At 36.8% G+C, this 27,242-nt stretch overlaps 1 protein-coding gene across 1 annotated transcript; it reads right to left on the bottom strand.

Moving 5' to 3' along the window:
* Positions 1-4,924: 4,924 nt before the first annotated feature.
* Positions 4,925-6,849, bottom strand: LOC128216410 (uncharacterized). Its single transcript, XM_052922970.1, has 3 exons — positions 6,712-6,849; positions 5,268-5,418; positions 4,925-5,120 (listed from the first exon to the last, which is right to left on the bottom strand). The coding sequence occupies exons 1-3, from the start codon at positions 6,782-6,784 to the stop codon at positions 5,027-5,029; spliced, it is 318 nt and encodes a 105-aa protein (XP_052778930.1). The 5' UTR covers positions 6,785-6,849; the 3' UTR covers positions 4,925-5,026.
* Between the last annotated feature and the right edge of the window lie 20,393 nt (positions 6,850-27,242).

Here is a 27,242-nt window from a genome sequence, read left to right as displayed (position 1 = left end):
GACTGATATTGAACCACGATCCCTATGAATCTGTCATGTTTTGTATATTCAAGATATTGTGAAATAAAATGAGCATAAACGGGGTGTGGGAGGGAGGGGGCTTGAGGGGCGAGATAGCCATGGTGTGTTAAATACGAGTCCCGTACACAGGCGTTTAGAGAGCGGGGTACATGCAAGTGTTATATCCACACAAATGATCACAACTAAGTGTTGTTCACCTTCGAATGAAACAATCAAGTGTGTCAACAATAACCACTTGGCATGGTTAGGACATTCGAAAATATTTCGAGTCATTATGAGATTGATACTTAATAAGTCAGTACCCAACCGAAAAAAATATTGTAACTGTAGGTTATAGCACTATATGGTTTATGGATTGTCTTGTCAACTTTCTCGTTTTAAGTCAGTATATCGTCAATCGTATGCTGCCTGCTTAGAAATGCAGACTTACAGAAATGATGTCCATCGTAGTCGTCTGCGGCCTCATACACGTGTTCGCTCCGTTGATCGTTTCCTATCTGATATTTTCTAGACAAGGTTTCAATTTATATTGGCAAAATATCTTGCTTATTTGCGGACAACAGCCCGTTTGCACAATTAACTCCAGAGTTATAGCCTTTCAAGCCTTAGTTATCACAAATAATCTTTGCCCGCTTATTAGCATATTTTGTCCATCTTTTACAAAACTCTGCCACACTATTTTTGGGCATATGTTTCAAAGGAGTTAAATAGACAGCTAGGACCGATATTTCCTCTGGAATTAATGGCCCTTGATTTGACTAAAATCACTTTGTCCGATCTCATATAAAGAACTAATAATAATTAAGTTATCTAATTGGTTATAAAGGGTTATAATGTATCTCAAACAAGTTACCGAATGGGGTGACATCGGTAATTGGGATCATATATCATTTGTTGTCTCAACCAGATCTTATATACTTTTATAGTTATGACCAATGCATTGGAAAGTCTGGATAAATTTCACTTTGTGGAATTTCTAACTTAAACACTTTCTTATTCAATCTTACCATGTGTGGCCATTCTGTTTAATATCATGACTGATTCATATAAGCAATCATCATAGTCTAGGTTCAAGAGTTGCTGTCCGATAATTATCAAATATGCACTTATTCATAGTATGGAACGTCATAGTATGGAACGTCATATTTTGGAAAGTGGTAAATTGAGAAAATAGTTTGTTCTTGCAAATCGTAGGACAAATCTGAGATTATATTGCCCAGTCGAGAAACCAACTAGGAGAAAGGTCAATCCGTGAATATATCGCCCAATCTGGTAGTCTACTAAGAGTAAAGCCAATCCACGAATTCATCGCCCAATCTAGTCGACAACTAGGAGTAGAGCCAATCGGCGAAGATATCGTTCAGTCTAATCGACTTCTAGGAGTGAAGCCAATATATCGCCCATTCTGGTAGCCAACTAGTCAAGCCATTACACGAGTATGCCCTAAGCTAGGTAACCACCTAGGAGTAAAGCCAATCTGCGAATATGTCCCCAAACCTAGTAGACAACTAGGGATAAAGCCAATCTACGAGTATATCTCCCAGCCTGGTGGCCATCTAGGAGTGAAGCGGGTATGTCCCCCAGCATGGTAGCCAAATAGGAATAAAGCCAATCCGCGATTATATCCCCAAGCATGGTAGCTAACTAGGGGTAAAGCCAATCCGCGAGTATGTCCCGGTCTTGTAGCCAACTAGGAGTATGGCGAGTTCACAGTATATTTCCCGGTTTAGAATCCAACGAGAATTCGAGCCAACCCGTATGTCCCCCAATCTGGTCGCCAACAAGGAGTATGGTCAGTCCGCGAGTATATTTCCTATTATACTCTCCAGCCAGTGACCGCCGGGCTGAGCCTAGTAGCCAACCAGCAGTCAAAGCGCGAATATGGCCTCCAGTCGGTAGCCAACTAGGAGTAAACCAAATCCGCGAATATGTCCCAAAGCCGGGAAGTCAATTAAGAGTAAAGCTAATCCGGGAATACGCCCCCAGCCTGGTAGTCTCCAAGGAGGCTAGTTAATCCGTGAGTATGTCCCCCAGCTTGGTAGCCTATTAGGAGTCGAGTTCATTTTCAAATATGCCCCGCCCTAGTATATCGCCGAGTGTGGTAGCCAAACGGGAGAAAAGCATGTCCTCGAGTATATCTCCCAGCCTGGTAGCCAGCTAGGAGTGAAGCCAATCTGCAAATATGTCACCCAGCCTTGTAGCCAACAAGAAGTCAAGTCAATCCGCGAGTATGTCCCTCAGCCTGGAAGCCAACAAGGAATACAGCCAATCCGCAATATGTCCCCCAGCCTGTAGCAAACTAGGAGGCAGTCAATCAGCAAATATGTCCCCAGCCTGGTAGTCAACTAAGAGTAAAGTCAATCCGCGAGTATATCGCCTAGCCTGGTAGCCAACCAGTAGTAAAGCCAATCCGTGAGTATGTCCCCCAGTCTAATAGCCAACTAGGAGTCGATTTCATTTTCGAACATATCCCCCAGCCCGGTAGCCAGCTAGGGCTTAAGCAAATCCGCGAGTATATTCCATAGCCTGGTAGCCAACTAGGAGTCGATTTCATTTTCGAACATATCCCCCAGCCCGGTAGCCAACTAGGGCTTAAGCAAATCCGCGAGTATATTCCACAGCCTGGTACCCAACTAGAAGTAAAGCCAATCCACGAGTATGTCCCCCAGCCAGGTAAAGGCAGTCCGTGTGTATTTCCCCCAGTCGTGTTGCCAACTATGTCCGCCAGCCTAGGAGCAAGACCAGTCCCCAATCTGGTCGCCAACAAGGATTAAGGCCAGTCCACGAGTATATTGCCTAGTCTGGTGGCCAACTTGGAGTAAGGACAGTCCAAGAGTATATCGCTTAGTCTAGTACACAATTATGAGAAGTCCCATTTCAGCTGTTTTTTCTATATCATTACCAGCTGAAGCTATGAGGATGTAAACCACTATCGGAGTGCTAGACCTGTACCAAATTTCATTTTACTAGTATACACATTAAAGCAACTGTGCACCAGATGATCAATTTGCAAGAAAAAAATTGTGTACAATGCATTGAAGCTTACTTACTGAAGTACCACATATAGTTTACAATTTATTTAAGTTTAACAGTTATTTCGTAGCTTTCCATTAAAGGGATTACTGGGTATGTCTACCTAGTAGAATTCATTCCTTATGCGTGATTGGCTAGTCGGTGTTTTCACGTAATATTACAGAGTTAGGTATATAATTTTATTATGTCACCCAATTAGAGTAAGCCGTCGAAGCTCAGTGGATACGATGCTGGACTGCAATTTTGGCGACACTGGTCCGAACCCGGTGTCCGACACAATTTTTTTACATTTTGGTACTTTTTTTATACAATTATAGATTCAAAGCGTAACACATTCTATTAAATAATTGTCCTGAGATTTGCTAATATGGTATACAGTCCCTTTAAGTGTTTTCCGCGGTTTTGGATAGGTTAATCAAGTCTGATGTTTGAATTTATACCAACATCGTGTTTTGGGACATAATTTTCCTTTTTAAGAAATATTTCTTGTATATTAACTATATATAATGACATACTGTTTTGAGTTGTTTTGTTTTTTTCGATTAACAGAAAAGTTTTTTTTATGAAAGGACATAGAGTTGGCATTGTCCATCCGTCTAAAGCCATTAGTGTATTACTTTTGAACAAAATGAATGTAACTTGCATCAAGTTTATAATAATAGTGCGCTGGTGCATGCGCAGGATTCGTCGTGTTACCAGTTACCCGAAATGTATTCCAGATTTAGACCCTTACAGGTTATCTAGTTACGGTTTGCGAATTCCACGATAGATAAGTTGTTTAAACATATTAATAGATAACTGGTAACACGAATCGTATCTAGTTAACCAGTTATGTTACTTAGTAAGTGGAGTTCGCAAACCATAACTAGTTGACCTGTTAGTGTTATATTAAACATATGTGGCTGAGTTCTGGGCACATTCAAGATGGTTTTATATTTACTTTGTCTAAATAGTATCGCGAATATTTACTAGATAGCTAGATAATTATCGCGAAAATTAGTGGTTAACACGAACGCCATCAGGTTATCTTACAGGTTAAGCACTCAGAAATGAGGTTAACAGTTCTTACAGTAATTTGACAATATTTTTGGGTCAGGCTAATTTGCTTGCTTTATCAGATACATGTATATGGTAACGTGGTGTGTCTATTTTTCAGTTTCAAACAAACCCATTTTCCTCCAGGTTTTTTAGAGGAATATAGAAGTGCACTCACAGATAAAAAAAAAACATACGCTCGGAGAAATTCATTATGAAATTTTAGAATTCGGGGGTTGTCTAAAAACCCATGACAATTGATATTAAAATATCCTGACGTCATGTTGTAACACAACTTCACATACTATTTTATTTTTGTATATCGAACTTGCGTTTCCGGTCATATGACCGTTGCTGGAAAAGCTCGTCTTTCCCCCATGTAAGATGAGTCACGCGCAACAATGCGCCACTTCTTATTTCTGTTATTGTATGGTTTATGACATAGTATATTATGCAATTTCTATAAAGCGGAATCAAAAATATAAGTATACAATACTTTTAATTAAAATTGAAAATAAATAATCGTACAAGCGCGATTTTTAAAGGAACTTCCTGACGTCGATAGTGATTTAAAATTAGTGCTTGAAATTGAATCTCCTTAATGAAACGGGCATAGACTGGGCGGGTAAACTTGTCCTTTATAATATGACAATGTATACCAGGCACAGGAAGACGTCCAGAGATAACTGCACAGCTAAGTGCGCACATCTCGCATTGACCAACGCCTCAAAGTTAGTACTCCTAGCGTCGCTGTATGTTGGTACCGAATACTTCTGGCTCGATGGAAGCGATCTTGTGGGGTGTTGCATTTGCCAGCTTGTCACACATTATCATACAAAATGCAGAACATTTTATTACTGAACAAAATCTATTTCAGAACCATAATGATACAATGGCATTAAAATTCAATTCAGAATTCAAAACCGCATCAGACATGTTAAGGACACACTATTTTGACCGTGCAGCCATCCTCCTCGGTGTCAATCTCACATCCTGGAGGTGGGGCGAACACGCCCGCGTGGATACCATACCTGGCGTACAACAAAATCGATATTTAAAGTTAGTTTCTGGTTGTAAGGCATTTGGTAAATCGTAAGAAAAGCCGGCTACTTAATGTTGAATGAGCTCAAAATGGTTTAGCCATGTAGGAAAGCTGTATCGTTTCGGTGTATACTGACCCACAGCAGGACAACGCAGCCCCGCCCGTCTCGCCGTGATAACCATAACATGAACATCGCTCGCACTTGTCCGGATATGTGACCTGTGTGCCAATGTCTATCAGGGTTCCGTTCGCCAAGGCGCACTGGCTGCCCAACGAGGGATCCGGTGCTTAAAATAACGGTAAAGTGGTGTTATGGTTAGCTAAACACGGGCTTTTCGCAATTGTCCGTGTATGCGACTACTGCACCAACATCCAGAGGTGTCATCCACCAAGGCAAACTGATCAATGAGGGTTCCGGTGCATAGCAGTTTTGTTTTGTTTTATAACATCAAAAACTCGATGTCTTCCTGCTGGTTAGTTAGAAATAGTAGACTGCTATGACAGCCCGTTTCTTTTATAAAAAATCTGATATTGTGAGAACTAAATTGGAAAGTGGTTGTTTCACCTCTATGTTTAGAAGGAGGGATACATTAACATGCTTTATTTTAGACATATAAAGTCAACTATTGTTAAAATTTCGACGCCAACTTTTTTCCTTAATACTTCCATTTACACAATCTATTAAAACTGCCTTATATGGTCGGTAACGTGTGGATGTCTTATGTCCGGAACTGCATTATAAGGTTGGTAAACATGAGGATGCCATCTTATGACCGGAACTGCCTTATAAAGCTGCCTTACAAGGTCGGTAAATCTTATGACCGGAACTGCCTTATACGGTCGGTAAACCTGTAGACGCCATCTTATGACCAGAACTACCTTATAAGGTCGGTAAACATGGAGATGCCATCTTATTACCAGAACTGCCTTATAAGGTCGGTAAACCTGAGGATGCCATTTATTCAACGCACAAATCGTAGCATCGCTTTTTCGAATAAACATTATATTGTTGTTGTTTTTTAAGCTATTAGCTTATTTTACAAGTCCGGTGGCAAAGTTTATTTGGATTTTCAAGAAAACGTTTCAATTTGATTTGGGCTACTCTACTCAAAATTTAACTTAACTTCCTAACGGTATTTTGTCGAAATGGTCTGTATTTTTATTATTATCACTATCCAAAAAACATTTCTTTCCAAAGCAGCAACGAATAACCACATGTGTATTACCTCCAATGTAGCAGTATCCCTGGACAACAGAAGCCAAACTGGCAAGACCAGGAATAACCACATGTATATTACCTCAAACGTTGCAGTATCCCTGGACGACAGAAGCCAGACTGGCAAGACCGATAATAACCACATGTATATTACCTCCAATGTAGCAGTATCCCTGGACAACAGAAGCCAAACAGGCAAGACCAAGAATAACCACGTATATTACCTCCAATGTAGCAGTATCCCTGGACAACAGAAGCCAAACAGGCAAGACCTAGAATAACCACGTATATTACCTCCAATGTAGCAGTATCCCTGGACAACAGAAGCCAAACAGGCAAGACCTAGAATAACCACGTATATTACCTCCAATGTAGCAGTATCCCTGGACAACAGAAGCCAAACAGGCAAGACAGAGAAGAACCCCGGTAACATTCATAATTATTGCGTGTGAAGATCAGCTCGGAGTAAATGCTAGCATAAAGTGTTATCAACCACAATCTTATCTTGCGCCTGACACATTGGACTTGGTGACGTATGCTCACTATACCAAATATAAAATTTGCAATATGTCTGTGATTATTCACACAACAATAAACTTCTATTAACCTAATTTGTGCTCTTACATGCTCATATATATATATATATATATATATATATATATATATATATATATATATATATATATATATATATATATATATATGATGACGTAGCAAGATGGCGTTGGGTGGTCACGGATTTTATGCACTCCAAGTAAAAACTTTAAAATTAATATGAAATGGATATTTTGTAAAATGAAGTACTAATATTACTAAACTCAGAAAGTTATGCACATACGTAGATAAGGCTTTTAAATTTAGAAAAAGTTTACAAATATAAACAACCTTCTTGTTTCCATTTCTTTCCAGTTTTTACTGTTGTAATATGTTACCTTACATTTCGTTTTATGTATTGGTAAATTTGTCCTTTGATTTGTATGTATTGAAGATCGATAATTTTGTTCTTGAAATGTGTAAATGTACAATGTGTAAAAAGTTCACTTATCTCAGATTTCTATGTTGCACTTTGTTGACACTGTATGTAGTAGTATAGGTATATGAACACCTTCTCCGTATATGATGTCGACTTGCACCTTTAAGTATTACGTTGTCTCTTACCATGTCCTTCGTTAGCTGTAAAATCTATAGTAAAATTTAAACAAGCCTTACGTGCTCCACTTGCTATGTCATTTGTAAATGTTAAATCGTGTATTTTGTTTTTCTCACGGGCCATGTGGCTTATTGAACATGTATTCAAAATAAACTATCTCTCTCTCTCTCTCTCTCTCTCTCTATATATATATATATATATATATATATATATATATATATATATATATATATATATATATATATATATATATATATATATGGAACTTATCGTTATCAAACTTTAGGAATATGCAGGCTAGATGTTATACGAAGAGAATATGACAGTAATTTTCACCAAAAGCTTACATCACTGCAGTAAAATAATAGCTCAAAATTGCAATTTGTCGTACTTAAACAAAATAACGTTGAAAAATATATTTTTACAATCAAATTACGTCAATCATTTCCTTCCGTCAACGTAATATATTGCGTCCCAGGGCCCGGGGAAGCTGCTCTCTACGTAGACTCCCTGGGGGAAATATATTAAATGGGAGTCTTAGAACCTTGGGCTGTGAGGTCACGCTTGAATCCGGAAATTTTAGAAAGTATAACACTCCTGGCAATGTGCTCCCTCCTCATTAGTCATAATACAAAACTGGCCAAATATATTCATAATGCACAGGAAATAGTACACATGACCTGGTGTGAATTTTATTTATAATGTCATTCAAGCATTCGTACATTGTTCATACTTATAATGACATGTTCGATAGCACGAGAAAAGTTACTGTATAAAGAAGAGGAAGAACCTTAGGCCCACGTTGACAATAATCGTAAAGATGGTTTAAACTTCTTTGTTAAACGTGTGGTGAGTTTCCAATTATTACCATACCGTCTGCAAAAAGCAATATCATAATACATAAATTGTACAGGCTAATCCCACACTAAACGTTCTTTTGAAGTTCGAGATCTTCTAGGACTAGGAGTAGTAGTATTCCGTAAAAGATGCCCAGTTAATGCAAATACAGCATGGGGTAATAGTGGCGTACCACTGGAAGTAGTTAACTATCTAGGCATTGTTTTTAACTATACGGGCACTTGTTTTAAGCAAGTTATGAATGTTTTAACAACAAATATGAAAATTGCGCTCCAATTGTTTGTAGGTTCGATTTTCAATTATGCGAGTTCAGTTTGGTGGCTTTTCAAAATCAAATACATAGAAATTTATCCACCTTAAATTTTGCAAATTGCTTCTAGGAGTTAAGCCAAGTACATGTACAGCGGCTGTTTACGGATAATTAGGGCGCTATCCTATATTTTACAAAAAAAATACCGTAAATCCTTGGATTTTAGCAAGAAATATCTCACACCTTTGGTATCTAACGTAAAATGTTTACTTGAGGTGAATGGACTTATAAATGTCTGGGTGAATCCGGGGAATAATAATGTCAAAATATTTGCTCCAGTTTTTAAACAACGTTTAATAGATAGTTTATTATATACTTGCATTTGCATAACACGTTTTGTATGGTTGAATATCTTAATATTTTATCTAATAAAAATACCTTACTCAATTAGGTGCATCAGCGCACAGGTAACGTATTGAAACTGAAACTGTTAGGTTCGGAAAAAATAGACTGCATTGAAATGAAAGATTATGTTTATTTTGTCATATACAGAAAATTGAGAATGAATTTTATTTTGTTATAAGATATAATTGTTTTGATGAGATCCCATCAAATTTTATTTAAAAAGTTGTTTATATGAACCCAAGCATGTTTGAATTTACTCCACTAGTTCTGACAGTTTTGTAGTTATGCCCAGAACTGCCACGTTACGTTGCCCAGTTGGTATCTTACTTATAAAGTGGAATTCGCAAACCATTACTAAATAATCTGTTAATGTTGTACAGCTAAAAAGGTAATAGGTGGCAGTTCTGGGCACTTTTAAGCCTGTTTTTAGTCTTATGATATTTATCTTACCAAAAAAGTAACGCGAATTTTAACTAGATAGCTAGTTATTTATCGCGAAAATTAAGTGGTTAACACGAAACAATTCGCGAACGTTAACAGGTTATCTTACGGCAGTTATATGGCACCTGTATGGTCAACCAACTATTGTATAGTTATGTGAATTCTTGGTACAGGCAAATAATAGATAACTCTGGATAGAAACGAGGTTGTCGTTTTCGGGACAATAAAATTGACAACGTCAAAATGAAAACGTATAAGTGTGAATGTAAAAAAGTGTCGTATACTAGTTTGTATTCAATCGTTCAATTCTTCTCACAAATGTATGCCGCATTGAACGTACATTGTCCATCAAACCATCCGTCGGCTGCATTCATTGCAATGCAGTTAAAGTCGGTACCACCGTTTGGTTGTTCAGCGGCGGTAGAAAATGACGAGAAGGCGAATGGTTCCCCGCTTTCCCACACGAATGTTCCCCTCAACCTTCTCGTCGCTGCCGCCTATCCAGAAATACTCATTTTGTCAAAGTGACGTCAGCAGGTCAACGAGGAAAGTGTTTTCAAGGTCATTTGTAACAGCTGATAGGTATGCACCCATGGCCAAACAGTCATTGCGAGCCGTGTACCAGTCAGTAGAAGTGTTGACGACCAGATAACATGAAGAGCCGTTTACATACCAGTTTGAATCGCATGCCAGGATCTCGGGTGTCTGAAAGAGATATAATGTACAAGTATTAGTGTTTGTCCTAATACTTAAACAGGGTCCGCTTTCTCGCATTATATATTGCAAAGCACTGCTGAACGGATACGTTTACGTGTTGACTACTGTTTGTGCACTACGTCATCCATTGTTCTATTCCGTAAAACCACGAAAATTTAGGCAACTTCCAAAGCTACGTAATTCTTATATTAGTATAAAAGGATGGTTAACGTCAATTGACAGAGACATTATGTTAGAGTATGTAATTATTTACTTGATCGTAATATACTTCTTGTTCTTGGTTTAAACATATTTCAGACTAAAAGAAACAAATACGTCCAATTTTTTGGAACCCATCTAGACATTTCAGACAAGAATTTTAAGAATTGCAATATTAAACTATGTTTGTTTCTCAAAGGCTAGTATTGTGATTGGTATCAAAAAGTTGTATTTTGAAGATATTAGCATTTATCACAAAAGTATTACTTTCGATGTATAGGCCGAAAATATTATCAAGCAGAACGAGTTGTTCCATGTGTAAGGTTATTGTTTATGTTTCTTGCATCGTTTAATAAAAAAAGTTATTCCATTTCCAGGTGTTTAAAGCCCCACTCTCCTTGTACTAATGTATTTGTTTATATTTACAAATAAAGAAATCACCGATTGCATTAGACCTTAGGAACACTTCGTATTAACCTTCTGAATGGAAAGCAAAACATGTCCACACAAAAGATAACATTGTCCAAAAGTACGTTCATCGAACCTACAGAACATAGACATAAACATTTGAATTAGGCAACTTCCGCTGCATTGTAGACAACTTCCACTGCGATGTTGACAAAAGGCGGAAACTGCCACAGTTCTAGTTGTGCTTATAGACGTTGCTTGCCTTATCCGTACCATTGAAGAATAGTGGAATTTTAATAGGTTTTCAGCAAGTTATTCCCTTAATGCTGAACTGATCGTTATAAGATATGTATCAAAATAAATTTAGATTAATGTAATACATAGATAATACATATAATAGTTAGATGTTCAGGTCACATTTAGCTTTGTTCAGTGCGCGATTGCGTAAAAGGCAGACGTCCCAGGGTAACATGTAATGTAAGAAAATACATTTGTTTTGATGAAATACGATTTACCGTTGCTATGTAAATGTTCAATCCGGGGATGCTGCTCCACTGCAATGGTCCGCTGGGGTCGCGTGACAGAAGTTCGCACGTTCGGTTTGAATGGAGATAGCGAACCGCGTCACACAGCAACACTGTCGAGACGTTGTCCATTTCCGTACAGGCTCTGGCACAATCGAGTTCTGACCTAGCGGTCAGTTGGTCTATTAATGTACCAGAAATCACGCCAGTTCCTGTAAATCTGGAGTAGTGGTGAGTTTGCCAGTCGCACTGGCATCCAATGACTAAGGTTAAGCTCAATAAAACCTGCAAATCCTTCATCTCACAAATCGGTTTATAGTTTATTTAAAAACAACCGGTGTGTTAAGTTTAAGAAATCCAATTTTATTAAAATACCCTTCAAATACGGCTTAAGCAATATATTGGTTTGTTTGTTTTAGACTGTCAAGAAAAGTAGGTGTATCTTAGTTTAATTATTCATTACTTCGACCGATAATTGATTACCTTGTACACCGGGGTTGAACAAAAATGTCACGTGACCACAAATGCAAACGAAAGTAGTATTTTGGCTCGACTGATCGTCAATCCAGTGGTAAGTTTCTTACCGATAGTTTTGTTATACGCGAATGTTCGTTAAAGTGACATAGCGCAAAAAAGAATGCATTGTTTTGTCATTCGATCGGTGTATTGGTCACCATTCATGTTTGCATAGTTTCCAAGAACACTTCGATACAAATAGTGTACAGGAACGCACGCAGCTACTGTTAAAATGTCATAGCTTTAGACAAAAAGCCACATTGTTTTCAAATGCATTCCTTTTTAATTGCCCAATAATGGTTTTTATTTGTTTTATGAATATTTTGTGCCATGCAATGTGTACAAAAATGCATTTTCTGAAGTATTTCAAATTTGGCAAACGCACGTTGGCATTTTCAAATTTGGCAAACGCACGTAATCTACCTAAAATGGCAAACGGACATAGGCATCTCATAGTAAGGAGTTTTTGTCGTTTCTTTGTTTTAATATTCTGAAAGACATTCATTGTCTAAGTGGTAAACCTTCACCTTGACCAAATTTAAGAATTGTTGTAAAATGAAATTGTTGTGTTGAAATTCCACTACAATGTTGATACTATAATATCGTCTTTATTTGTTGGTTAATTGTTCAAACATGCAGGTACATTTTGGCTAAAACCAGCACAACTTTTACCTCATCTGCCATTTTTCATTAAAACAAGCCAGGAATTCAGAGCCGGTGTAACATTAAATTTTGACCCCGTTGAAAAGTGAACCCATGGATCATTTTTCAACGTTGAGAATTGACGCGGGGTCAATTTTCAAGGTTGAGAATTGACCCTGCCAACAATTCAACATTAAGTTTTGATCCAAAAATCGTTGAAAAGTGATCAGTCGTTAAATTTTGATCACAAATGGGGTCTTTTTTTAACAGGTGGAAAAAAAGAATATGTACGCATAGAGGCGTTCTTAAATTTCAAGCAATTCAATAAGAGCTATGACAACAACATCTTTATACAACGTTAAGCATGCGCAGATCCAGACTACAATGCCGGGGGTGCAAACTCATCCTGAAATATCGACAACCAAAAGTGTTTCTTTCTAATTTATTTATGAACGAGAGAACAATATAGTGTTTTACCGCGAGTATATGGTTTCTAATGCATCAAATGGGGGGGGGGGGGGGGGGGGGGGGGCATGAACATATTTAAAGAAGGGCTTGTCAAATTTCAGGGGGCCCGAACCCCCGCCACCCCATCATTTACGACACATACCTTCACCCAAAGCCATGCTATGAAAAGGAGAGGATTCTATTTCGCACAAAATTGGCTTAAAACAGAAAGTCTCGAAAATGAGTCAAAACCTGTTTCATCTGTCGAAGCAAATATTTTATCAAACTGCACACACTTTTCATTCTTCAATATACTCATGAGTATTAGAGGAAACTAAGTAACAGTTGTCTAGGAAGACTTGTGAATTATGTTTCAACTTATTTTATCGAATGGTTTTTGAATCAGAATTTCTGAAGTAGATTAGGGGCCAAAGTCAAGCAAGAGTAACTATTATTTTGAAAAGGCTGATCACTGCGATGGCCGATGAGACGTTTCTGTCCATCGGTTGGCTATTGAGATATGACCTTGATAATGACTGAACAAAACCCGAACCATGGTTCATTATAAGTTTAAGATCTGTTATGAGTAGTTGCGATTTAATATCCAGTTACTTACGAAATTATATTTTCAACCTTATTTTCACCATCATTCGAATACAGACACCCAAATAAAAAGCATAGCGTACGAAAGACACATTTTGCATTTACACCAACGGTATCTACAATTGTGAAAAAGACGTCAAGTTATTGTAAAGTACTCGTAAACGATTTGGTCCTAAATTTTAGCATGCCTGGAAAACTATCCCTTTTTACATATATATTATGAAAATAAACTAGAGTTATCTAACTTGGTTAATTAAGTAGGTTGGATGGTTGAGTATCATTGTATCAAGTCTCAATGCAATACCTCAAGTAGTTGCTGAGATATTAACCTATATGTGCTTGCACGCAAAACCTTAACCAGAATTTCTAAGTCAAATAATAAAGGCCTATTATTGGCATAAAATTCAAACTAGAGTTATATAACTTGGTCAATTAAGTAGGTTGGATGGTTGAGTACCATTCTATAAAGTCTCAATGCAATACCTCAAGTAGTTGCTGAGATATTAACCTATGTGTGCTTGCACGCAAAACCTTAACCAAGGTGTGACGCCGACGCCGACGCTTGGGTGAGTAGAATAGCTCTCCTTATTCTTCGAATAGTCGAGCTAAAAATGCAAAAACCAACGACCTACCGACCTCACGACTGTAAGTCCAAAAGTATTTTCATCGTGTTAAAGCACTCGGCAACGGAGTCGGCACACTACCTTCGATATCAAGAGAGATCTGCACAGCGTTATTAACGCTGTAGAAATCAAGCGATTTCAAAGAGTCCAGTTGTCAGTCTTCAATTTTTAACATATCTAATGCGTTGCATCAGTTTATTTTGGAATATAAAACAAAAAAAAATCTTAAAAAGTGCAATTTGGCAATCTGTGAACGATCCCCTTTACTCACTTAAAAATATGAAAATGATGCAAAAATGTTTATCTTACAACTGTATGGTAAAAGGCGTATTGCATAAGCTTATTGGGATATGTTTTCAACGTTGAAACGACCTGCATACAGCTGATCAGTTTTCAACGGGGTCATTTTCTAATGCGTGGCTGGGGTCATTAAATAACGTTGAAAATTGTTCAATAATCCGTTAAAATGACCAATGGGGTCAGTTTTTCAACGGGGTCAAAATTTAATGTTACACCGGCCACACCACTGGTACCATACTGCCATCTGTAAATAACAATAAAATTAAATGTTTGGAATTCATTGGCACAGCAAAAATGTCAGCATTTTCATTGTTTCTGTATCACCACCACCAGTTCATGACGGGCAATCATTGGGGCCATAACATTTTGTTATGAAAATGCTCCAACGCGCTGTCCGTTAGAGTGCCAATGAGTGGAATATGGATGTAAACAGTATGGTTTCTTAAATTTCATTTTTAGAGGTTTATACGAGCAAATTAACAAAATTGGAGAATGTAGTTCCACATAGGATTGGCTATGAGTTGTTCTAGTTGAAAATAGATCGAGATAGAATTTAAAATCTATTCGTCTAGAACTTGCATGACTTGCTAGAGCACGCCGGGTAATCATTGGAGCCATAACATTTTGTTATGTGTTGAAAATGCTCCAACGCGTCTTCCGTTATAGTGCCAATGAGTGGAATATGGATGTAAATAGTGAGTATGGTTTCTTATTTTTCATTTTTAGAGGTTTATACGAGTAAATTAAAAAAAATGGAGAATGTAGTTCCACATAGGAATGGCCATGAGTTGTTCTAAATGTAAGATTTCTGAATACAATTTAATATCTGATCGTCTAGAACTTGCATAACTTGCTAAACGTTAGTGTTGACAACGTAAAAATCTGGATTTTCGTGAGAATTGTTCTCGTACCTTAGGTTTAAGCTTTTTCTTTACATGTGTGTGGCTTTTTATTGACAAAAGGTTGCCGCGTTACAAATTTTAGAACTTTATTTGTTATACTTGCTGCACTCTGCTCGATTTTCTGAACGTTGTGGTGCCAATGAATAGGTTGTGGTGCTCATGAATAGAAATTTAGTAGGAAACGAATTGTGAAAAAACTGTAGCAATTTCATAACATGAAAATTAACAATAATTGAATTAATATCATTTTCGATCTTTTTAAAGTATGACCAACTAACACACTGCTTCGCGAACTTTAATGTTCATTGTTTATGTCTAATACATTAAAACTTAAAAGCAAATGATCGTCGTAATTACAATTCTGTATTTCCAGGTATTATAAGGCAAAAATCTAACGATTGTGTTTACATATTTTCAGATGGGTGTCTTTAAAGTGAAAAGGAGGCGGGTATATTCATGTCGAGAAAAAAAATCACTCCATAGCTCAAAATTTGCAAGAAAGGGTATTTTACAGTCAATCACCTAAATTAACAAGCACTCCCTTGCCATCTCTGAAAAAAAGATTCCTTCGTTTGCATCGGATGATTTCAGTTTTGTGGGTAGATAATTCAGCATGTATTATCGGCGAAAGAAACTCGTTTAGTAACAAACCTTTTTCAAATGCTGCAAGGGAGGAAACTTTCTGAGATGGCAAGGGAGTGCTTGTTAATTAAGGTGATTGATTATTGAATGTGTAATCGTCAAAATGCCTCACGTAAATTATCGCAACAATACTTGAGGATTGAACCGACTTTAAGATGCCTTGGTTCCCGCACTTATGTATGTGGATTTAAGTTCGATCGCGGATGAGAGACGTGAAAAATAAACCATAGGTGAGTGAAAAGGTTTTTATCCAATGCCAACGATTTACAAACGATCGCCCCGAACGAGTATTCACGCAAAATACAGTGTATGGACGAACAGAATTAATTATTTATAAAGAAAAATATAAACAATTAAATAAATATGACTTATAAGCAAAAGCATAAATTATTCATTTTGCAAACAAGTTGTTTTAATACCATTTAAGGTAGAGAAGAATAGCTTTAAATTGAACATATTGATTCTTTCCGAGGTTTTGGGAATGGCTGAAGAGTGAGGTTAACGATAGGCCGAGACACGCTACGTGATGTTGATCCAATTGTTCAATTATCAATTAATTATCGCGTGCTCTTTGCTCATTTTTTCGTTGAAAGAGAGCATAGTTTCTCTCATTTCTTATAAGTTGATACAAAAGAGCTTTAGAACTTAGTATTTTGATTATTTTTCACCCGAGATTTAATTGTATGATGTCTGGCAACTGAACACATGAACGAGTCGCTTTCAAGCGTTTCCGAAAAATAGATCGCATTTATATATAATTTGTAAAACATTTTCATACATTTTAGCATTGGGAAACGTTTTTGACACTTGGATGATGTTCCTATCATATGAGCAATCATTTTTGGATCGCATTTTACACGAAATTGGATCATCCCATGACCAATGTACACATGAAAGCGTAGAATATTGTAATTCTAACTACAATGTATTTCCATCTCAAATTAGCTATTTATATTTCTTTTCATTCACATTTCCATTATATTTTATTTTTACTCTTAAAGAAGGTAAATTATTAACAGATATATTTGTTTGAAACAGCTTTACGTTTTTACACTTCTACTTGCATTAAACTGGCTCGCAAATTAAAACCCAAAATGAACAACTCCATTTATTAGATAAAACAATACCGACTATCCACACATTTACTTACAGTGAAACAATGGTCATAGCCCAATAAAGGTTAAACCAAAAGTTACTCAACCAGTACACAAAATTCCAATTAAATACACATAACAACGTTTATACACTGACAATATGGGGTTTTCCTTCATTATAAACAAAATAGATATTCTTAAGCAATGTATTTGCTAATGGCTACAGTTAAAAACCGAATATTTTTAAATCAAACAATGGTAATTCCTGCAATATACGATATTTGTAAATACTGAACAGAGATAGGTTAATGACATAGCTTACTATTTTAAGTTCATGTTTATATCAACAAAAATGATAAACATTATAATTCATCATCATCAACATCATCACGCCAAAATGCACCACTTCGGACAACAATGTCAAAAAAAAATCCTGTATGAAGTATCCCCAAACCCCCCTACCAACACCTCAAACCAAATACTATTCGATTCTGAAGGAGGGGCGCAAGTCAAAAGGCTACGCCCCTAAGTTACGCCCCCTCTAACGTCGAATCCTGGATCCGCCCTTGATACCTTATATATATTTTCCAATCTTTTTCCAATCTCCCAGTCTTAATATGATACCTAACAATGGAATATTTTCTTCATAAATATTGTGTAAGTAAAACTATCCGGAGGGAAACGCTACAAGCCATGCTTTTGTTTTAATCCGCTTCAATATATCATGTATATAAACGTATGACAAACAATGACACAATGTATGAAATTTATGGTAAATAATATACGTTTAAATTTAAATTAAGTTAAATGATTACAAAACGCCTGAGCAAACGGAGGGCAAAGATCCGAAGGAGTCTTAGTATGAAGGTATGAGGGCGTTATTAATTTTAGGGGTCATTGGGCCAAAGGTCAAGGTCACAGTGACCTTTAATGATAAAAGGTTGTCCAAGTGATAACTCAACAATGCCTGCACCCATGGCCCTCAAACTTGACATGGAGGTTGGGCCTGACCAGTAGATGACCCCTATTGATTTTAGGGGTCAAAGGTCAAGGTCACAGTGACCTTGAAAGCAAACTCGACAATTCTTGGACCAATGGTCATCAAACTTGACATGAAGGTTGGGCCTGCCCAGTAGATGACCCCTATCGACTTTGGGGGTCATCAGGCCAAGGTCAATGTCGCAGTAACCTTTAACGCAAAAAGGTTAACAAATCTTCCCCCACTGATATCTCAACAATGCCTGAACCTATGATCATTAAACTTGACATGGATGTTAAGCCTGACCAGTAGATTCATAGAGCTAAAGGTCAAGGTCACAGTGATCTTGAATGGTAAAAGGTTGTCCGAGTGATAACTCAACAATGCCTGAACCCATGGCCTTCAAACTTGACTTGGAGTTGCATCTGACTTGTAGATGACCCCTTATGATTTAAGGGGTCATAGGGTCAAATTTCAAGGTCACAGTGACCTTGAACGAAAAAAACTTGTCTTGTGATAACTTGACAATGCCTGCACCCATGGCCCTCAAACTTGACATTTAGGTTTCTGGTGACCAGCTGCTGACTCTGGATTTTGAGTTCATAGAGTCAAAGGTCATGACGGTCATAACACACTTTATCCTCACACTTTAATGGTCATAATCTTAAAACAGCAACAAATCAGCTGTCTTTGCGGTCCATGCATATTTCATTCAATTGTCCATATAATCCTGACAACATGGCGCTCAGGGGGGCATAATGTTTGACAAACATCTCTTGTTAACATTAAATATGATTAAGTACTCAAAGAAGTATTCGATTCAAATAATTGTAATTGTAAACATTGTGTTTTCATACAGTGCCAACACAAGTCCTTATACAGTGTTCTAAAGCTGCACTCTCACAGGTTGAGCATGTTTGTTATTTTTTGTCTTTGAATTTGCAAATTATGAGTAAGTGTCTTGTAACCAGTGATATAAGATAGTGACAAAAGATCAGATCACAGTTGTTATGCCCCCGAAGGTTGCATGCAAGACCCATGTCCCTTCCTCTAAGGCGAAAAATACACTTAATGTTTATTCACAATGGAATTCAGAATATAAGAGTGTAGGTTGTCAAGTATTGGTGGTATTTTTCATGTTCAGAGGCAATTTAGAATAACTTGCCATGTGTATTTGACACGTAGAGGCAAGATCTACTTTTCATGTACTGACTTTGTTAATAGGTCAATGTCACATTCGGGGGCATTTATCACATACTGTGACAGCTCTTGTTCAAACTTACTTTCCAAAATGTAAGTTTTGTTGCCAAAAGCATTAGAAACACTTTAAGAATAATGAGTTTCTCTGAGAAAAACAGTAAAAATGTCGTTCTGTGAGAGCAGCTTTAAAGGCGAAGTACAAAAAAGTTCAAAATGTCAATGATATTAAGTAGGAGAGCATTTTACTTGCTTTTACATGAAGATATAGTGATAACATATAATCAGTATTTTATTTCAGATACAATGTTAAGGTATATATCCTGTCAAACCACATATCATGAGTGTAAAGGGACTTGTGTTTGGCACTGTATTTTTTACTTTATAAAGGCGGAAAGGGTTGGCTGTAAGGGGATGGAGGAGGCCAATAATTAAAGCAAGTTCATTATCAAAATATAACAACATATCATTGTACTTGTATGGTTTGCAACTTTTGGGAAAATGTCAATAACTATGAAAGTTGTTTTTGAATTATAAATGTTGGATATATTGACTTGAATCAATGTCAATATATTTCTTTTTTTGTGAGCATACTTTAACTATTTGAAAATAAACACCAAATTTGAACTATTTCCTTTATTATTTACATGCTTTAATAAGAAAATATATTAGAAACATACATATTGTGCAGGTCGCGTGTTTTCGTCGTCATCTTCTCACAATATCGAAATCACATGGTCTTGGCCAAGGTTTATGCGCCAGTTCACCCAAAAAATTGCAGACAAACAATTTATGATGAGCTCTGGAAGTGAAGCCGTTTGTATGAAAGAACCCATCCTGTCCAACCTTGTTGACTTGAACTCCCAGGAAACAGCGAAAATACATCGAGCTAAGCAGGAATGCTTACATTTAGTATTGATAAATCGGTCCTTTTCATCAAGTTTGAGCCAACGAGGAGTTCAAACCAAAGGAAGCGGGACGATTAGGCCACTAGCAAATCGGCCCCTTAGATGTTTCGGCCCCTTAATTAAACTGACAGATGTTTTGACCCCTACTGATTTTAAACAGAGACCTTTCGGCCCCTTAATTTTATTTTATTTTTATTTAGAATATCAAGAAAAAAATATAATTTATCAAATCTTATTTGAAAAGAAGTTATAAATGAGATCATTAAATTCAAAAATAGACAAATAATTATGAAAAACATTGATAAGATTGATATACCGTAGGAAAGCATTAAAGTCTAAAAAAAAATGATTATGTTAAAAAATGGAAGAAAGAATTTTGTTGTAATTGTTAAATATTAATTGATCCGTGGAGACTTAATTGAATTTATCGTTTGTTGGACCTTATAAACGTGTTGTAACTTGCTACTTGTATTAAATGTTGGGCTTTGTTAATAACTGTTATGTCTGATCTGGATTTGTGTATTGAGTGTGATAAGGTTGTGAGGCCGCTGCAACATGCAGTCACCTGTCATGTATGTGACCGATGGCAGCACCGAGTCTGAGATACAAGAAGTTGCAACATGCCGTCACCTGCCATGTATGTGACCGATGGCAGCACCGAGTCTGCGATACAGGTAGGTACAACATGCCGTCACCTGCCATGTATGTGACCGATGGCAGCACCGGGTCTGAGATAAAGGTAGTTGTAACATGCCGTCACCTGCCATGTATGTGACCGATGGCAGCAGCGAGTCTGAGATTCAGGTAGGTGCAACATGCCATCACCTGCCATGTGTGTGACCGATGGCAGCACCTAGTCTGCGATACAGGTAGGTGTAAGAAATATGTTTTGTAGACACCCAAAAACGTATAAATATGTATAGCACTTTCTGATTGCTATGTATGCAGCGAGTTTTCTCATAAGTTATGTTATTAAGATTAAACGCCTGACACCTGTAAGGAATGTGACAATTCGCCATAAGACAGTCTGTCTTAAAACATCTTGTAACTATCGGATTTCGTTTTTTATTAATTATTCTCCATCTCAAAGCATCTCCAGAGAAGATAACTTTAAAGCAAGGAAATAGTTACCTTGAGTACAGTTCGTCTGCAAGCCCTGTAGTGCTACTGGAACGAGGGACTTAGGGTGGTACCTATTGATGTAAGTATAAACTAAAATAACGTCACTTTGCATATATACTATTACCGGTAGTATAAATTAGTAAGTTATCGACATATCAAAACAACTGTAAACACTTTGGTCAATCATATTTGGGAGTAAGAGTGAATCTTAAATGAATCAAACAGATTTCAAACAATATGTGTGTTCGTATTCCTCTATAATTTGTTTTCAGTCACCAGTACGCTATGTTCTGAGTGTGACATTTGCCCTGTATTACAGCACCGGAACTTTTGCATCGACACCGAAATACTTCAGATGGTTTGCAGTTCGCCACAGCGGAATCTTTCGTTGATGACACTTTAACTGAGGTATCTGCTCTAGATGCAACCTACATTGTAGGTCGCAGTCTGAAAGCCAGTTTCAAGCAGCTATTCGATGTTACCGGAGATGGACCTGTTGGCACAACTGAAAGGTAAATTTCATGTTAAGACAAACATGTGTGTTGTGTTATTTGCATCATATTTAATCGCATTTCAGTGATTTTTTTGGTGCAATTTACTGCCTTCTAAAGGCTGTTTCCCCTTAGGAAAAACTGTCCATTTTTCTCAAAATTTTATAATTTTTTCCCACTTTGATAAATGCAGATTACATTAATGAATAAAAAGCATTGAATTTCTTGAAATATAAACAAAATCTTGACTCTTTCACAGCATAATGTATGCATTGAAAAAAAATAAAACATGTATATTTGCCATATCATTAGCTGTTTGGCCTGATTTTGTAGCATTCCCAAATTCTACGTTTTTTCCAATTTGCAAGGCACAGGCGGTAAAAAATAATTCCAAAAAAATCACTGCATTTTTATGCAACATTAATCTTATATACTTACATGCCAATGTAAATAACTTAAACTGTAGGTTGATAGGAGTGTCGATGCCGTCTTGCAGAGTCGTTGACGTGGCCATGATAGAGAACGAGGACGTCGAAGAGGGTTCCAACAGGAAGCGACAGAAGCTGGTGTTATTGGGTGGGGTTTTTAGTACTGTGTCAATGTATGTTTAAAGGTATTGAACTGATTTCAGCCCGATCTGCACAACGTCCAGCACCTGGGACTGAAGGCAACACACAAGCTACGAAAGGGAGCCAACAAGCTCATCAGGGAGGTGTTGGCACTTCCATTCCTACCAGTACACCACATTGGGCACGCATTTATGAAACTTATGATCAGGCAGATGGGAGTTCTACCCAGATGACAAACTCAATGCATACGTCCAGGACCAGTGAGCGGAAAGCTCCCTCTAAAAAAACACAGGATTGTCCGTCTACCGACAGACCATAAGAACCAAGAACGACACTCATTGTATATACAAGACTGCTGTAAACATTTAATTATCCTTTCCCCCATATCACTTTCGGTTATAGCATTCACTAAATTAAAAAATCCATGTAACTTCATTCATTGGCATGTTTTAGTTTCAATTGTATTACAATCATGTAATTTCAGGCTTGCATAGCTGTTTGATTTTTTCCGCCGGTCAGTCAACGCTCCAGTTCTACGTTTTACTGAGCCTGGTGTTGAGGGAATCGAAAAGATGGTGAAGCTTACTCATCAACTCGTGTCGGAGGCGGCCCTTGGCCTTCAGCTTAAGAGACATGCAGACATTGACGCCATGTGAATAAGTGGGACTTGTTGACTCACATGAGGTCACGTGCGAGGAGTTTTTTGAGAAATGTTGGTGACATCTACGGCGGGCGATATGTGCTTGATACAGTTTTAGACAATGGGCTTGATATTAAACACATATCATTATACCTCTTTATTTGAAACATGCTTCTGTATATTATTGAAGGATTATTTAAAGATTTTTCTACTTTAACTGTTTAATAAAACGAACCGCATAAGACATCTTTAAAGATGCACTCTTATTTCCAAATAAGATTAACCATAACTTATATTGTTTTAATAGTCCAAAAAGGATGAAATATTGTCGAAAACAATGGGTTGTTTAAGGATACCGAGTTCAATATGAAAGAAATGAGCATTACACACGGTATTTTACCTTATAAGACTATAGTTGACCACAGTAAATCTTATAGCATTCACCAATCATTTAATATTCTACTTGCTTTCTGCTTTTAAATACACAGTTACAGTCTTGTTATCAGTAATGAATATTTTTCAAAAATGCATTATTTAGTAAGAAGTAAAAGGTTTATCAGTCAAATTTGATGTTTGTTATACATTTGTATGTATTAATTTTGAATAAGAGTGCCAATTTAAATAACATGGCGAGAAAGGCGGAACATATGAAAAGAGCTGTTTCGCGGATGTTTCTTGATACTTTCAGATGAACGAACTCTGATACGGCAATTAGACAGACATGATTTGTACTTAAGTGTTATTGCTACAAGAAAATACTTAAAGAAACCACTTGATTAAACTATTTTGACTTTAGACTATCGGTCGAAGTGGGTGGCATATGCAGTCGCTAACGTTTGCGGTGGTATTCTTCCCAGCTCCTGAACGGGGAAATAAAATCACATTAAATATTCTTGAAATTTGGTTTGGCGGTTGGTCTCGGTGACCTTCACCTTAGATTGTCGTTAAACCGCAATTTGGTTTTGTCCTTATATAAAGTCTGCTCGGCACAACTTAATTTGACTGACTCTGCAACATTAAGAAATAATCAATCAATGGAGTGCGAATATGCTATGAACATGTTTTAACGTAATTTTTTCATGACCTTGCCCCGATCCGTGACCCTGATCACTTTTGATATGTTATGAGCTCGGGTCTTTTTTGTACCACCATCCATCTTGTCAAAAGAGTTCGGCTTTATATGAGATTTATTCACTGTGAACTTATTTATCGTCCAAAATAGGGGGATATTGGTCGCAAAAGTTGTGGACACTGATGATTTAAGGTGGTCTACGTGTCAGTTGCTTCCATAGAAAGTAACGTTCGTGTTTTGAATGGTGGGTTTTGCAAGGATCAGCATATCTCAAAAGTCCCATTCTATTGTAAGTCCCTTTTAAAGCTCACCTGAAATACTCGATATTTTCCTGCTCTAGTATATTTTATCAATTCCTGCTGAACTTTTTTCAAAATAATATTTCTTAAATAAATAAAATTCCATGTGGTACTTCTTCTGAGCTTGAGATGTTCAGCAACCGTCCATTGATATATTCCCCTAAATAATGCATTCATGTAAATACTATATTAAATGTAATCGTAGATTAAAGCTGCACTCTCACAGAATACCGTTTTTACAACTTTTTTAATTTTTGTCTAGCCATTTTTTTGCGCAAATATCTGCAAACCAGTGATATAAGACTGCTGACATAAGATCAGTTCGCAGATTTTCAAATTTCCGTTTGAAAATGAATGTTTTATGGCTAAAAGCGTTTACTTATGGTTTAAGAAAAAATTAAAAATTAATATTTTTTAACTTAAATATTAAAATCTCAGATATGATTTTTTGTCAGCAGTCTTATATATCACCGGGTCCATGAATTTTCGCATAAAATGGCTCTAACCAAGTTAAAAGCAGTTGTTTAAGCTGTAAAACTGTAATGTTTGATGTTTGAAAACACACATTCATGCTTTCTTTATCACTGACATTTTCCAGTTGTAATGAAACATTTCCGAGTTTACAGTTGAATCAATTTCATATGTTTTAATTCCTGAACTACAATAACATCCTTTTCTGGAAAAGAGCTTTCTCCAACCAAACAAACACTTGAATAGCCTGTCCACCACACAGTAAAGCTATATCCCTGAGATTCGTACACTTAGCATCATGAAGTTCTGCTTTAGATTGGAATCATTGCAATCGAATGTGAAACTCAGTGAAAAGGCCCAAGATAGGATTGTTAAACATTTAGCTGCAATATCACTGAAGCTACAGGATTACTGGTGTTAGGGCTGCTATCTAGAATAAGGAAGAAACATGACACTGCCAACATTGATTCACTAAGTTAAAAGTCAAGGACAATGACATTTTAAGTGAATCTCTTGGAATTTGAGACAATTTTGATAGTATACAGGGTCGTAGCTAGCCCTCTTTTCATGTGGATTTATGTTAAATTTGAAAACCATGGTGCATTCTGGGCATTCTGATGTGCTCTATTTAGTACTCCCAAAATGGACCGCTTTAGGATCATGTAGTCAATATGTATACTGCAACTTCGGCTGATTTTCTGGATGTTTTAGTAAGAATCATGTGGATTCAGCCGCGTATAGGCAGCTACGCGCCTGGTTTATGCATTTCATAGAAATATATATTATTGTAGACGTACAGGAATAATAGTTATATCAGAGTAATAGCCATTGACAAAGCCAAATAAACAAAAACATTTATAGACTAATTTTGCAAAGTGTGATAGAAATGTCAGTTGGCAAGTAAAGGAGTGCATCTTGGTTTATATTTTCTCTCAATGTAGTAAAGGTAGAATTGATGCCATTGGCTTCTTCATTTAAATATATTCAACACAGTTTTGACTCTTCACTTGGCGTCCCAAAAAGACCTACTATGTAGGACCGTACCAAGCTTCTAAATAATTTATTGACAAAACAGAAATGTTGAATTGCACTTGAAGATATACCCAGCCGTAACAATTTCGGCCCACAATAACAGTTGTGGCCCATTTTAGGGAAAAAAAACGAAAATGTTGTAAGCAATTATCTCCTATTTTGACAATAATGAAAAGTGGAGGGTACTGTGTCATATGGAAATTGACCACAGTTAATCATGTTATTTTCTTATTGTTAATATTTAACTAAAAACCGAAAATCATTTTGCATTGCTTTGCTTTACATTGATGATTATATTCAACAATAAAACTGTTGGAAACACAGAAGGTTGTCAAATTCCTTTGCCACTTGCATGCTTAGATACAACTTTGCCATCTTATCCACTCAATAATTTAAAGATGTTTGCACTACGGTATTAAAATTCCTTGACATGCACATGGATGATTAAATTTATTTTGGTCTCTCATCTCACTTGGCCAGAACGTTTAATTACTGATTTTTTCCAAACCTATAACTTCAACTTTTGAGAGCATGTTGTGATCATGATCAGCTGTACCTGTTGGCTTGAACTCCCAGGTACCTGTGAACATACCTCGAGCCGCAGAATGTTTGAGCCAAACGGGAATCTTTGCCTTCAGTATAAAAAATATTGTCCTTCACATCCAGCTCGAGCCAATGAGTTTGAGCAAACAGGGTTTTACTGTATTTAAGTTTGAGCCTATAAATAAAATGACCCCTACTTAAGTCTTTATAGATCAAGGTCGAAGTAATATTGGCCACACTGTGATACAGTCTAAATTAATCAATTACAATGGAATGGTATAGCTATAGCATTACAAAGAAATGGCTGGGCAGGCTAGTAGTTGCCATGTGTTGTCTTCAAGGTCAAAGGTCACAGTGACCCGACCTGACCATGAGTTCTAATTAAACACCCCTGGATTAAAGCTATTGGCTATGCCATATACCATAATTTGGTTCCTATAACGGTTCTTATTGTTTCTTAGGGATGCTCAGACCAAGGACACAATGGCAATAAAATGATTTGTTTGTCAGGTTTTACAAGAGCAGATCCAACAAACTCATTAACAATTATTTAAATTTATTGAATTGTGGCTGTTTTTAAACAAAGAAATAACTTTAGTCCTTAAAGGCATTCATTTCACATTTTGTTTTTTATCAAGTCAAAACTTCAATGAGAAGGACAACTATTTAGAACAGTTGAGATATCAATGCTCAAGATACTTATTTTATTTTAATACAGACACAGAAACTTGAAATATGTTTATTTTAACATTTATGTCAACATGAACATCAAAGAAATAAGAACACTTGCCAAAAACTACATTACATATTTCAGTATAAATACATGTGTCTTCAAGCTAAATAGCAAGACTC

This window comes from Mya arenaria, chromosome 14 (genome assembly GCF_026914265.1).
Source record: "Mya arenaria isolate MELC-2E11 chromosome 14, ASM2691426v1".
In the NCBI taxonomy this organism is placed as follows: domain Eukaryota; kingdom Metazoa; phylum Mollusca; class Bivalvia; order Myida; family Myidae; genus Mya; species Mya arenaria.
The sequence above is the reverse complement of the archived record's forward strand: the minus strand, read 5'-3'. Positions and strand labels throughout refer to the sequence as shown.